Raw genomic sequence first — 14,432 nt, 5'->3', positions numbered from 1 at the left:
TAAATTTTATTTTGAAATATTTTATTAAAAATATTTTTTCTTTCTTTCTTTCTTTTAACAATGCTTGATCTAAGAGAGGTGATTTAAATATGATTACCTTGTTACTACTTCACTCCTGGTCACTAACCTTGCTTGATTTCAGCCTCTCTTTGCCTGTTTGGAATTGCGTTTGAGAAATAGAAATTTTAAGTCAAAAACAGTTTTTAAGCAAAAGTTTTATTTTTAAGCTTTTGTCAAAAGTACGTTATGGCCATTTTTAGACTTTTTTTGACCTTTAAAAGCGCTTTTAATTTTTTTACCAAACAAATATTTTTTTCTTTGAATAAATTTTTTAAGTGTTAAAAGTACTTTTAGGCTCCTCAAACACAATCTCAAACATGCCTTTAAGATAACAGCTTTGGGCATTGCAGTTTCGGTCCCGCAATCTCTGGCTCCCATTGTGTGACAGAGCTTTGGTAAATTTCCTCCTTGGCAATCCACGTACATTTAGATTGACAGGTATGGTAAATCTAGCATTACTCTTGGAAAAGAAATTAGAAAAGAAACTTGCCTACAAGGCCGTTGCAAGGAGATTTTTGTTTACGCATAGAAAGAACATGTCAAAAAAGTTTATACTCGTATGCCATTGCACCTATATAAAATTTATTTAAATTGAGTGTTTTCAAGAAAAATAAATAAAATAAATTGTTAGAATTTCAAGAACAACACAGTAAATTTTTCTCAAAATCTGTGGATAATCAATCCTAATAGATTCTTGTCAATGTAACATTCAAACAGAAAACTAAGTTCTCAAGATAAGCAATAAATATAAAGTGCAACACAGTACGTTCTTTGTGGTTCATGCTCTGAATCTACCAAAACATACAAACAAAGCCGTTGTGTAAACTCTTGACTGAAATGTTCAAGACACCCGAATGAACTTTGTGTGTGTGGAAGGATTCAAGCTCCCTCTGAAGAAGCCTGGTTGTGATCCTAAAATTTACAAAAAGCCTAGAAAGTGCTTATAGCATAGACCAACTGATACAGAAATCTTAAAACACTCAATTCAATTCATCTTCCTAACTGCAAAATAATTTCCAACCAATTGAACCCCGTCTCTCTCCAGCACGGTTTACGCCCGCTTGGATCCTCTCTTCTGATTGTTTTAAGCCGGCAGGATGGTTGAAGCCTCTATCTGACCCATGGTAGAATTGTCTGCAACTGAAGCTACCTCTTCAACTCCAAATACCCCAATTACATCCTTTGTGGACACGGTCATGTCTCCAGAAAACACGGAAGATGTTCCTGCGTCAGGATTCCCATTATTGCTTGGATTAGAATATGAAGCTGTCGACTTACCATTCTCACTATTTCCATTAACTCGGTGTGCCAAAGCAACTTCCCCGCCGAATATTTCTTTCTCACTTGAGTTCACATCTGATCTACCATCTTGAGAATTTCTCATGGCTTCCATAGCCAACGTTCCCAAACTTGCTTCTTGGTTCCGAGGTACGTCGGTTTGATTGGGTTCTGAGCAGTTATCCATAAAGAACTCCATTTTGACTGCATTCTCAACTAGAGAGTAGCCTGCCTTATCTCTGGGAAGTTTCTTTTTCAACATTTTCTTTTTAAATCGAGTCTTCTTTGCCTTTGGAACATTTGCAGCCTCCTCAGTATTAATAACTGATTCGGTCCCCCTTTTCTTGCATGGGATTACCGTTAACTGAGAGTTGCCAAAGGGTTTCTCAGATGACTGAGATGCACTCGACTGAATGGCTAAAAGAGCAGTTCTGGCAGCTTTAATTTCTGCTTCTTTCTTCGTTCTTGCAGCAGCTCCAATGTAACGAATCCCTCCAATCTCAACAGTACACGAAAAAAGAAGCAGCCGGCCTGGGGTTTCATCCTTTTGGCACTGATATACAGGAATTGCATAATTCATCTTTTGAGCATATTCCTGAAGTAGATTTTTGCATAATCCTGTTTCATGCTGGAACAGATACCAAAAGATCATCATTATGAGTGAGATAGCAATTTCTAACTAATAAGAATGCTGAATTACTGATATGCAACACATATAGCTTTGTTTATCACATGGCAGCTGGAACTTTTTAAATAATGCTGGCTCTACATGTAAATGGAAAGTATAATCAGTAAAAGGAGTGTAATTCTGAAGGATGAAACAGTATTTTGATATGATGGTAATGATCAGATGCCATAGTTTGTCAATGCACGTGTTACGCATGAATAGCCAGTCTACATTCCATTAAACCTTTGAAATGGAGAAAAAAAGGGGGGGCGCTTTCCTTTGCTTTGGATATCTAACAGTTTGTTTCCAACTATAGACGTATTTAGTCTTGTTTATGTCATTTACATGTGTTGCCTGACCTATGCATGTCACATATTCTACTCTAGGCACAAGAATACAGGTTTAGCTGACAACAGGAAGAAAAAGATGATAGAAAGAAGTACCATGTACATAGAGAAGATTGCAAGGGGAGCTTATTAGAGCAATAACAACCAGTATATCTCATTTAAAACCACATTCAGGCATTTTTATGTTTTATGCTGTTAAATAAGGTAGTGTCATGCTAAGTGAATTGCTATATGGGCACTGTCAACTTCAATCAGGAGGCATCTACAAACACAACTAACAAGCATTGTTCTAAAGCTAAAGGAATTATTCAGAACCACTCATGATAGCCTAGTGGCACACAAACAATGATGCTCCTTAGTTGAATGAGCTTTTATTTTCAAATGGGTTACTACTACTCCAAAAGGGACGTATTGCATAAAACAACGATATTTAATATAGGATAGGGTTCGATTTGCTCTTATTCTTAGGTCCATCTGTCCAAATGATACTTCCTCTTGGCAGAAACTCTCACAAATTATATAAATACACACTACTAGAAATCTACAGACTGATAAGCTGAAAAATCTTGTGTGTGTGGAGGGAGGGGGGGGGACAGAATTTCCTGCTTCTAGTAATAGAACCAGGCAGGGAAAATACTATGATATTGCACCAACAATAACACAACTACGAAGCTTTACAACTAATTTAGTAAAAGATAAATTGAACTTACAACAGGCTGAGAGATGCTTTGATTGACTTCACCAGATTTAAATAACTCAAATAAAGCCACTTCGGCAGCTGACTGTTCTGCTGCCTTACGATTGAAAAATCCAGGCAAAGAATCGTATCTAACATCATTCACTATCACAGTTGACCTGAAGGATGGCTCATGGGAAGGGCCTTCTTTGATAGTGTCATACACAGGTGTAGGAAGTCCAATTTTTTGAGCATACTCCTGTAAACGGCTCTTGAACACATAGCAATTTGAAACACCTGCTATGTATCAAGAAATAATAATTACTTAGAATAAAGATCATCAATAATGAATATCAAAAGCACAAAAGATAAAACTAATTTAATATATATATATATATATATGACCAATTCAGTTATGTAAAGTGCTACTCTTCTGCTCACACTCTAAGATTTCAATCAAATTTTGTATTCAGAACCGATTACTAACCTATGGTTGCATTGCATTGAGGAATTTCTTATGTGTGTGTGTAAACCTGCTCACCTAAAACCCAACTCTCTCGATGATGCCCTTCATAAGCATCCATTCACATTAATATCCAACATTGTCCTTATGGGGGAATAGGTCCAACCATATGAAGTAAAACACATTTAGCACATCAAGTACGAAAATCACCGTTTGATGAAAAAATGCTACATAAATGCTGCACAAATTTTCAGAACCAGAGTGTCCCATTTATTGGCTCAAATGATATTGCAAATGAAACAGTGTGTAAATGCAATAGAATATGTGATATACAATATACATCATCCATGCTAACTTGCAAATAAGATATCTTTCAATGCTAATTTGTGTGCTATGATAAAAATGACTGAATCCCTTATTTATTATTTTTAGTATCCTTTATGATTGAGAGAAAATAAACAAATTTAACATTCTCTTGTTTGTTTGTTTTTTTTTACAAGTAACAAATTTGTGAGGCTATTACTGAACTTGATCATCTGGAACCAGGTTTATGAAACTCGGAAAATGCTTGGGGTACTACAAACCCCTAAAAACTCATGAAAATCCTCATTTTATGGAAATGCGTGCTACATGGACAGCCACACGGTAGTTCACAATTTAGTGACTGAAGTAATAAGTGTCCCGTAGATTGTCAGTTTACAAACGTGGTAAGTATCATGTAGACTGTCCACGTTTTATTGGCTGAAGTGATACCATAGATTGTGAAGTCAACATGTAAAGAACTTGTAGTAAAAGTTGTAGTACCCTAGCAACCCTCTCATAACTCCAAGCACAAGTTTTAGACCCCTATGTCAATCCATACCATGCATTAATATGTGACAGGGCATACTCTTCAAATACTTTTGCTTTAAATTATGAGCTGACAAATCCGTCGCAGTAAATTATCACTTCTATGAAAATCATTTTGACATTATTAAGAAGTTACACAATAAAAGCTATGTGCTTGTTAGAATATTTGAATCCATGATGTTAAAATTATCAAAATCACAAACTTTAAAGAAGACATAGAGAAAAAACAAATTCATACATGCTTTAGCTTCGATATTTATTAAATATTATCAAAATAATCTATCAAAATCTTTAATTTCCTAGCCTTCCAACCTTTTTCTGCTATTTTCTGGCCAGATTTTTTTTGGAATAAAAATACACTTATATATTGTTCTATTGTTTACTATGATAGTATTCTACAAACTAACCCAGTTTTCAAATTAAAAAAATAATAATAATAATAATAATAATAAAATAAAATAAATACTCAGAAGGTTATACCTTGGAAGCCATCGTTGGTCGGCATAGCTCTCAGGAAGCAAGGGAGGGTTTTCGTCCACGCTGACTGAGCGAGCCTGTGAAGTTAGGTTTATAGGGTTGAGAAAATCGACGGCGGAATTAGCGATTTATTCGGAGACGGAAATGGAATGAGCGTGACCAGAAGATGGCCTGAAAGAGAACAGAAAATATTTCAAGTACTGTCCTCGAATATATCTCGCTCGGCTTTTATAGTGGAATCGGCTGGGTGTGAGAGCCTTTTTCTGTGAGACAGACTCACATGTATTGGACCTAAAAATGAAGACGAGAATCAGAGCTGTAGGAAGTGACTGATGGGCAAGATATGGTGTTGATCGTACGGTGGTTAAATTCAAGGAAATAATACAAAATAAGTCCCTATAGTTACAAGAATTTGCAATAAGTTCATGTGCTATACAAATGTTTTGAAAGCTCTATATGACATGCAAAAATAATAAATAAGACCCTACATTTAACTTTTGTCTAATTTTTTTACAAAAATTCATCAAATGACATGTTAATATCAATCAAATTATGACATGTAACTCATAAACTGTGTTTGTTACTCAACGATTTCTATAAAAAAACTTAAACGAAAATTAGGTGTATTGACTTGTTTGTGCATACTGCAGTGAGTTTTCATAACATTGTTATACCACAAATAACTTATTGAAAATTATGTAACTAGTAGAACTGAAAAAAAAAAAATTAAATAAGGGAAACTTTGTTGAACGGCTATTTGGGGTTGATCGTACGGTGGTCATAATTACAGAGAAAATAGTTGTAGTGTCGAGCTCTTGGTTGTTACAGCGGACATTGGCGTTGTACTTAATGTTTGTTGCAACGGGCTGGCGACAATTGCTGCAAGAGGTGTTAGTTAGGATGAGTTTTTTTATCAAGTCAATTTGTGACGCCTCTATAAGTCTCAAAGAATTTTAATAATAACACCTTCTAAAGCGTTGTCACTTCGCTATGGTTTGTTTGCGTTATACGATTTCCCTACTGTGAAGAATTGCATTTAGGCCATCAAATTATTATCTTATTCGCAGACGAGATATGCTATACATTCTTCATTCATCATTTATTTATTTATTTTTTTTAATGTTTTCACTTTTCAAAATTATCATTAAATATTAAAGCCAAGGGTGAGGTAAGTTCTATACATCCAATAATAATTTTAATAAGTGAACGGGATGGGAGAATGACCTAAAAAGAAAAAGAATCACTTTTCTTTACAAAAACCATCTAGACAATGGATGCTCTTTCAAGTTCATCCCCTCGTAAATACTTTACTTATCTTATTGTTATATATGCGTTATCACTTTAAAATAATTTATAAAGTTATAATTAAAACTCTTTAAGGTTTGTTTGGGCTTGCAAGTTAAAAAATAGCGATTTTAAAATGTGCGATTTGAAAACGTAATTTTTAAAAACGCAGTTAAGCGTTTGGCATTTAAAATCACAGTTTAGCATTTTTAAAATTGTACATTTTAAAATAATATATACATTATTACCTGCAATTTAAAACTACAAAAAATTTACGTTTTCAAATAACAATTTTTTAAAAAAACGCAATTCCTAATAATATATTTTATGTGATTTGGTTTAAAATCGCATTTTTTGTTTATGAAATCGCAATGTTAAAACGCTATTTCACATAATTAGGAACTAATGTAAGACCCTACGGGCTCATTTATAACCTACCTACTTTATTTAAGTTATACATCTTGAGATTGAAATATTAAGGAAACAAGGATTGAATCTGAATTTTTTTATTTTTTTTTTTGACATGTGCGCACAAGAGGGGGGAGGGAGAACTTAAACTAGTGACCTTCGCTTTATTAGACGTGATCATAGCCGATTGAGTTACCTCTTGGGGATAGATTGAACCTGAATTAAAAGCAATACATAGATGAAAAAAATTAAGATGGAGAGCATATGTTGAAGGACAAAGCAACAAACTGTGCAGGTGCAAACGTGAATATGATTCCTGGACACAGACCACGTGAAAGCTTCAGACAAAAGTAGACCCTTTTTTTTGTCTCGCACTTGAAAATAAGAAAAATCACTGAATTTATTTTTTATACAAGTAAAAATTACTCAATTTAGATCGATTTGGTTGTTGGCGTTAACTTTCTCTATTAAGGGCCCGTTTGGAAGTGCGATTTTAAAAATTGCGTTTTTAAAATCTCTACTTTTTAAAATCGTACAGACGTTTGGTAAAACATACTTAAAAATACTTTTTTTTATCAATTGAGTGTTTTGATAATATTAGCATATAATTGCGGTTTCATAACCAAATTACCAATAAGGATGAACAAGACAGAGATGATGAAGAAAAAAAAAAAAAAAAGAGAAAATAAGGGTTTTAATATATTTTAGGTGGGTATTCTTGGTATTTTTTTCATTCCCGTTTTAAAAAAGGTAACTATTGCTCCAAATATCTTTTTAATAAAAATCGTGATTTTGTTTAAATTCGCACTTTTTCAAATAAGCACCATCTAATCAACTTGTGAAAATCGTAGATTTTTTTGTGATTTTAAAATTTGCGTTTTTAAAATCGCAATCCCAAACACCCTAAAGTTGTGATTTGGTTTAAAATCGCATATTATTTTTAAAAAAACGCACTCCCAAACGCACCCTAAGGCTGACAAAACAGGTATGGTACCGTTTGTTTTATGTATGTTTTTTTATAACAAAGTTTTAAATAATTCATGTATTTAATCTAAAATTTTATTATAAAAAAAAATATATAAAATAAATAAATTAGTGTTAGAAACCTATTTTGTCATCTCTGACCCATAGGTTAACTATGAAATAATGTATGAATTATTCATTAGTTGACGGCAATCTCCCAGGTCTTCACACTTAAGATAAGCTTCACGGGCAATAATTTTCACAAGACTCAATTATTGTACTCTCTCTTTCTTTCTTTTTTTTCTTTTTTTGAAAAAGTTTAGATACCCTTTTAATTTACAATTTAATTGATAACGTTCCTCCAAATTTTTAATTGCCATAATATAATATTCTCTTTAAACTATCAAAAAAATTGACAATGTTCCCCTTAATGAGAACGAAAAGACAAAAAAAAAAAAAAAAAAAAAAAAAAATTAATGGTGTGCAAACAAAATTAATAATTTTTTTCTTTAAGAAAAAAAAAACGAAATTTTTAAAATTTTCCACACCTTATTTTTTTTAATGAACTTTTTATTTTTATTTTTAAATCAAATGGAGATAATTCATTTTAGTATTTTAATTTCGTTTATTGTATGAATGATGTCATATATATGTTATTAAATTTATAGAATGTAAAAAAAATAGGTTAATTCCCAAAGTAAAAAAAATGTTATTTACTTTCTTAAACCATGTAATGAAACAAATTACATGGGACCCTAGTAGTCCTAGCTAGAAGTGGGCAAATTAACCGGTTATTGATTACCGGCTATTTACTGGCTTCGACCGAACCGATATTAACCGCAACTGATATGTCGATATTCTTATTGGTTCGATCCGGTCTGGTTAACCATTTGTTATCGGTTAACCGGTCTACCAATAAAAACTGGTTAACCATTACATTTGGCAAAATATATTTCATACTAACAAAAAAAAAAAAAAAAAGCTGTGATGGATTAATATAAAAAAGCTTCAATAAACTATTTTAGCCCAAAAAAACAAATATTTAGGTCCCAAAAACAACTAATTTTTAATAAGCAATTTTTGCCCACGGTTAACTGGTTTAATCGAACCGTTTTGACTGATAATTCCGGTTACAATTCCTTATCGGCCAATAATTGGTTAAATAACCGATTAACTAATTATTTTCGGTTAATAACCGATAAGAGGCCAAATTTGACCGTTTTGACCAATACCCAGGGCTAGTACCAGCCCAAGGTCCGCCCAAGTCTAAGGTGGCCTTGGGCCACGTCTAACTTTATTTAAAAAAAAAAATTAAATAAAATAAATCCTGCGTCAATTATTTTCCCCTTGACCCATTTTCTCATTTCCCCCAGTTTTCTTCCCAAGCACATATTCCCCGCAACCCAAAATTTCCCCCTATGCGACGACCACCACCACTGTCGGCCTTCCCCACCGTGTGTCGACCGGTTCTACCATGCCGACGACCCTCACCTACCCAGCCTTCTTGCGCCACCTCAAGTGCTTCAACATCAGCGAGGATTGCCCGGTCTTCGAAGGCCTCTTCACCTTCTACCAGGCCTCCGCCTCAGGCTCCATTGGCACTGCCGTTAAGCTCAACCAAAAGCTCTTGGGTTTTAATTTCATTTCAATTTTTTTTTTTGTCTATTACATTTTTTTCGTTCTCAATTTTTTCATGAGCTATTCTTTGTTTCGAATGAGTTGTTGGTATTGTCTTTATGGAAAGGAAGCTCCCTATGATATTATCATTATCATATTTGAATTAATTGTGGGTTTGCTAAAGAATAAAAGAAGTGAGTTTAATTCATCCAAAAAATGTGTGTTTAGGTCCTCGTCGAAGATGTGGCTGGCTCGTCGTCAGCGGTCCTCGGCGTCGTGGTTTTTGTTGCTAGCTGTCGGTGAGACGAGAGGGAAGAGAGATGAAATGGGGGAAGAGACAGATGAAAAGGGGAAGAGAGAACGATGAAATGGGGGAAGAGAGAACACTACAGTTTTCTAACCTAAAAAAATTATTATTATTATTATTTTAAAGTCAGATGTGTCCCAGGCCACATCAGACTTGGGCAGACCCCGTGACTGCTAGGGTCTGCATGTCAGAGGGCTGACAATTTTGACACAACCCGCGAACATGGCACGAAGTTAACTGGTATTGGGTTTGGGCGTACCAGTTTTGGGTCTTAATTGGTACACGATTCTTGGCTAACCCGCCGGGTAGACCTGCCAGACTTGTTTAAATATTAAATTTTTTAAAAATATATATATATATAAAACTAAAGAGTAAAGACTAAAGTGCCCTAAGACTAAGTTAACCCTAACCTTTACCTTAGTGTCTTCATTGAATCACTATCGCAGCCGCCCCCCCAGCCACACAACCCGCGCCTCTCTCTCCCTCTCAACTCTCTCTCTCTCTCCCATCTCTGCGCCTCTTCTCCCTTCGGTGGACGGAGTTTGTGCCTCTTTCTCCCTCTGGCAGTCATGCTTGGCCTCCTCCTCGTCAGCTGTGCCTCTCTCAGTCTCTAACTCTCTGGTATGGCAGTATGTCTCTGACTCTCTCAAGTCAAATTAAAACACAGATTTTCCTACTCACTATGAAACCAAATGACCAATAAAAACAATTCCCATACTTGTTTTCTGTCTTTTTTGCCTTTTGTTCTCAAGTAAAAGACCACCAAACAAGTATAAACACAAAATACTCCTTAAAACACATAATATTTTCATAAATTTGGACTGTTTATTTGGTTTTCCCCCTCATAAATGGAAACCTAATGACCAATAAAAGCTTTGATAATATCTATTTACAATGAAAATGAAATTTGTAAGAATTTTTCATTAAGGGTTTTTTTAATGGATCAGGTCATGTTACCTACTTAGAACACGGATCGTGTCTACCCGATCTGACTTGGTTATTTTAAACGGGTCGTGTCGGGTTACCCATATATTTTTTGTGTTATAATTGAGTCAAACCCGTTAACCCGTTTAGTTAAACGGGTTGTGTTCGTGTATAGAGTAATTGTGTTGCGGGTCGTAATCATGTCTACCCATTTTGCCAGCCCTCTGTGTGTAGTAGAACTCTTACTGAGTTCAGACTCCTTAAAAACACAAAAACAAAGAAAGGAAAAAAGAAAAAAGGAAAGTAAAACAGGGCATTTCCCCAAAGCCCCAGATTACCTGATATTCCTCAACCTAGCTCTCTTGCTCTAGCAATCCACACAAAAGGTCTTCACGCTCTCGTTGTGTGCCATGAACGTGCAATATTTGCAACCTGTATGAGCTTGAATCATAAACCACGAAGTACAGTACAGGCTTTGAGCTTGAAGGTATGCTAATCGCTAAAAGAACATAATCTTTATCCGTGACTTTTCAAAATTTTCTCTTGCAGTTCTTGATTATCCCATTTATGTACTATAAAATCTGTGAGAATTACTCGCGCTTTCTTGAATTTCTTTTGCAGTTTCACTTGTTTACCGCAGTGGTATGTAGTTCGATGTCTTCGTGGTGAACAATTGGTGTTGGTTTTTAGGGTTTCTTTATGCAATTTGTGGTGTTCTTTTGTTTATGTCCTAAATAATAGTGATTATTATGTGTGAGTGTGTGACATAAAACATTTTACGTTGTGATTTAAAAAATATTTAATCTAAAATAAATAAAACGTGATTGAAAAAAACACAATTTTTAAAATCGTAATTATTGAAATTAAAATAACAAACCAACCCAAAAAAATACTGCATAACACAATTTTTATTCTTAATTCATAAATTTAACCTAAATCTAATGGTTGCAAATTTGAGAACCCAAATTTAACCTAAATATCATGGGAGCCCCTACTATGCGATCCGTCTACAAACCCAGCCTTTTACCGCAACCAATTGCTGGGAGACACGTAGGCTTACTATACAGATACACAATAAAACTGAAGAGAAATGCTAAAGGCCCAACTTTTTTGCCCAACAAAAGTCCAACTTTTACCCTTTATTTTTTTTCTAAAAAAAACAAAATGAAAAATGGAAAAAATGTCTGAAGCAACCCTATCTATTTTTGGCCTTTCTTTTATTTAGTATTTTTTTAAAAATGAAAAATAGTATTTTTCTTCATAATAATGATATTTTCTTGAAAAAAATGACATTATTATGAAAAAAATACCAATTTTCATTTTTTAAAAAATACCAAATAAAAGAAAGACAAAAAATAGATAGGGTTGCTTCAAACATTTTTTTCATTTTTTATTTTATTTTATTTTTAAAAAATAAATAAGACAAAAGTTAAACTTTTGTTGGGCAAAAAAGTTGAGTCCCTATCATTCCTCAAAACTGAAACACCAAATAAATTGGTCTCCCCTTTAAGAAATCTAAAATACTCCATAGTCCTCTTCTCTGAAACAACAGTAATTGCTCATGCGATTATCTCTTTAAAAATCCAACCTACTTCCACCAAGAAGTCTCTCCCTCTCTGGAGCTTTCGTTCATGGGTTTCGATTGTGGGTTTTTGTTGTTTGTGAGTTTTGGGTTATTCTTTGCATAGAATGGGTTCCGATTTTTTTTTTTTTTTTTGGGTTCCAATTTCTTGATTTTTTTCATTTTCTTCGATTTAGCGAAATTTCTTGATTTTTGAGTTGTTAGTTTTGATTGCAATGATGGATTGGGTGTCTTGATTTTTGAGTTGTAAATCTGGGTTTTGATTTAGGTGGCTGATTTTTGTTTGTTAACAAGAAGCCTTCTTTTCTGGGTTTCAGTTATGGGTTTGTGAGGATGAGAATGAATTTTAGGTGTGTGACTAAAGTGATGTTTTGTAAGTTGGCTGATTGGAGGTTGTATACTACACAAAAAATTAGGTAGTTTTTGCTTGGCTTTTTCCTCGTGCATTCTATATGTTTGATGACATTTCCATGAGAATGAGTGGTTTGTTGATTTTTTTTTTTCTTTTCATTCAAAATAATACTGTATGATACGAGAATGTTGTCACAAAAGTTGAATGCAGCATGCTTGAATGGTTATAACATGCTCAATTTTAGATGCATACCGTGTGTTTGATGAGTTGCCTAAATGAAGTTTTAAAATTGATAATACCTTATTATCTTAAACTGTGGTTATGCTTTTGTTTTTGAGATTGAAGATGACCTTCCTACTCAAATTGAAGTTGAACCTGCTCAAATTGAAGATGACCTTCATGAAATGTGAACCAAAATGAGAACTTAGTCGAAGATCAATGGAACATCTACATTTGCAACATATTGAGTTGCTGTTTTGGAAGTGCCTTGTGCTGTATTTTTTTCCTTTTTATTCATGTAATTTTTCTGATGTAATGTTTTTAGCACTTTTTTATGCTATTGTATCCGATTGTGGAGATACATACTAGTTGGTAATGCTATTGTATCCAATTATGGAGATACTACTTTCTATGCTATTGTATCCAGTTTTGATAAGTATATGTAGAAGGATTATTCCCATGGAGAAGGAAATATTTCCATTTCATTTGAAATTAAGAGGTAGTTGCTTATTCAAGTAAAACAAAACAAACAATTTGACAATAAGATTTGATTTCTATATTCATAAACAATTTTTATTTCTGTCAATAACCACCTAATATGGCAATTGCCAAGTTACATGAAAAAGGGAAGAAACATGAAAAATCTAAACAAAATACTAGGCTCAACTTGAGCCAACTGATATTTACACAATAATTCTACATTGGAAGCGTCTTAAACATCTCTTCATAGGTTACATTAGGATAATCTAAACTATAAACACATATTCACTTCTTCCTCTCCTTGGTAAGAAATCCAGTCCAGTCAATGCAACAAATGCAGCAAGTGCTCGCCAAAAGTATTTCCTACACAATACCTGCCAAAAGCAAGGAAAACAAGGAGAATTTTGTTAATAACAAGGAAAACAGCTTAACAAAATTGAAGAAGAATTTTGTTAAACCATAAAATCAAATGACAAGAAGAAAGAAAGGGCTAACATTCTTTGGAAAACATAGCTCAAAAACTACATGAGGAAAAAGAGCTTTTTCATGGAAATTTCATCAAACACATAGAATGCATGAGGCAAAAGCTAAGCAAAAACCACAGCAAAAATCAAAACCCACACTCAAAACCGAGTACCAAAACAAATCCGATTCTTTTTTTTTTCTCAACCCAAATCACAACCCAGCAACAACATATCCACAAAATAATCTCCACTCTTCGGCCATTAATCCAAAAAACAGCCAACAATTTTTTTTCTCCACCTATGGTCTATCAGTATCAAATAGAAGCAAGTCCCAGCAATAATCATACAACAAAAATCGAAAATCAGTTAAAAGAGGGAATTAAAATCGAGAAACGAAAAGAATAAAGAAAAAAAGATTACCTCTTTTGGTGGCCCGGCTCGTCGGTCGGAAGGGAGGCGCTCGTGGGTTGTGGGTTGAAGGGCGGAGAGGGAGGGAAACGACGGTGGGAGAGGGAGAAGCTCGTGGGTTGTCTGGGTTGCCTCGACGACGGTAGAAGGGGGACGAGCTCTTCTTGGCCGAAGGGATTTTCTGGTTGCTGGTTCTTCTTCGCCATCACCGGGGAGAGAGAGAGAGCGAGGGAGGGAGAGTGGATAGCACGACTATAAGATTTTATTTATTTATTTTTTATTTTTTTATGTGGGGAAAATCCACTTTACCCCCACGAAATTTTAGGAGTTTTTCAATTTGAACCCCAAAGTTTAAAAAGTGGCAATGTACCCCCCAATGTTTCAAAAATTTTCAATTTAAACCTTCCGTTACAATTTCCGTTAAATTGGACGGAAATTTTTTTAAAAAAAACCTAAGGGTAATTATGTAATTTTAGAGATTTCCGTCCAATTTAACGGAAATTATTAAGAGAATGTTTAAATTGAAAATTTTTGAAACATTGGAGGGTACATTGCCACTTTTTAAACTTTGGGGTTCAAATTGAAAAACCCCTAAAACTTCATGGGA

General features: G+C 34.2%; 1 protein-coding gene and 1 long non-coding RNA gene across 5 annotated transcripts; one reads left to right on the top strand and one right to left on the bottom strand.

The window, feature by feature from the left end:
• Window positions 1-734: 734 nt before the first annotated feature.
• On the bottom strand, window positions 735-5,125 carry LOC132189403 (double-stranded RNA-binding protein 1-like). 4 transcript variants are annotated; one of them, XM_059604141.1, is made up of 4 exons: window positions 4,821-5,125; window positions 3,063-3,328; window positions 2,069-2,103; window positions 735-1,967 (listed from the first exon to the last, which is right to left on the bottom strand). In XM_059604141.1, exons 1-4 carry the CDS (start codon window positions 4,843-4,845, stop codon window positions 1,145-1,147), a joined length of 1,149 nt encoding a protein of 382 aa, XP_059460124.1. In that variant the 5' UTR covers window positions 4,846-5,125; the 3' UTR covers window positions 735-1,144. The 4 variants fall into 4 exon arrangements, with proteins under 4 accessions (XP_059460124.1, XP_059460125.1, XP_059460126.1 ...); XM_059604142.1 differs by having other exon boundaries at window positions 3,063-3,325; XM_059604143.1 differs by lacking the exon at window positions 2,069-2,103 and having other exon boundaries at window positions 735-1,966.
• A 6,739-nt stretch (window positions 5,126-11,864) lies between these two features.
• Window positions 11,865-12,890, top strand: LOC132190520 (uncharacterized). Its single transcript, XR_009441142.1, has 2 exons — window positions 11,865-12,318; window positions 12,600-12,890. It is a non-coding gene; the product is annotated as an uncharacterized LOC132190520 (long non-coding RNA).
• The last annotated feature ends 1,542 nt before the right edge of the window (window positions 12,891-14,432 follow it).

Source organism: Corylus avellana, chromosome ca8 (assembly GCF_901000735.1).
Source record: "Corylus avellana chromosome ca8, CavTom2PMs-1.0".
Taxonomy (NCBI): Eukaryota; Viridiplantae; Streptophyta; class Magnoliopsida; order Fagales; family Betulaceae; genus Corylus; species Corylus avellana.
Note: the sequence above shows the minus strand (reverse complement) of the source record. Positions and strands in the feature narration are given on the sequence as shown.

Bases quoted from the DNA above. Each gene is read 5' to 3' on its own strand.
- LOC132189403 (XM_059604141.1), bottom strand. From the start codon at position 4,845: ATGCCGACCAACGATGGCTTCCAAG. The intron at 3,329-4,820 runs GTATAACCTTCT...CTTGATACATAG, and splicing joins GACCAACGATGGCTTCCAAG to CAGGTGTTTCAAATTGCTAT. The intron at 1,968-2,068 runs GATAAACAAAGC...GTATCTGTTCCA, and splicing joins AAAAGTTCCAGCTGCCATGT to GCATGAAACAGGATTATGCA.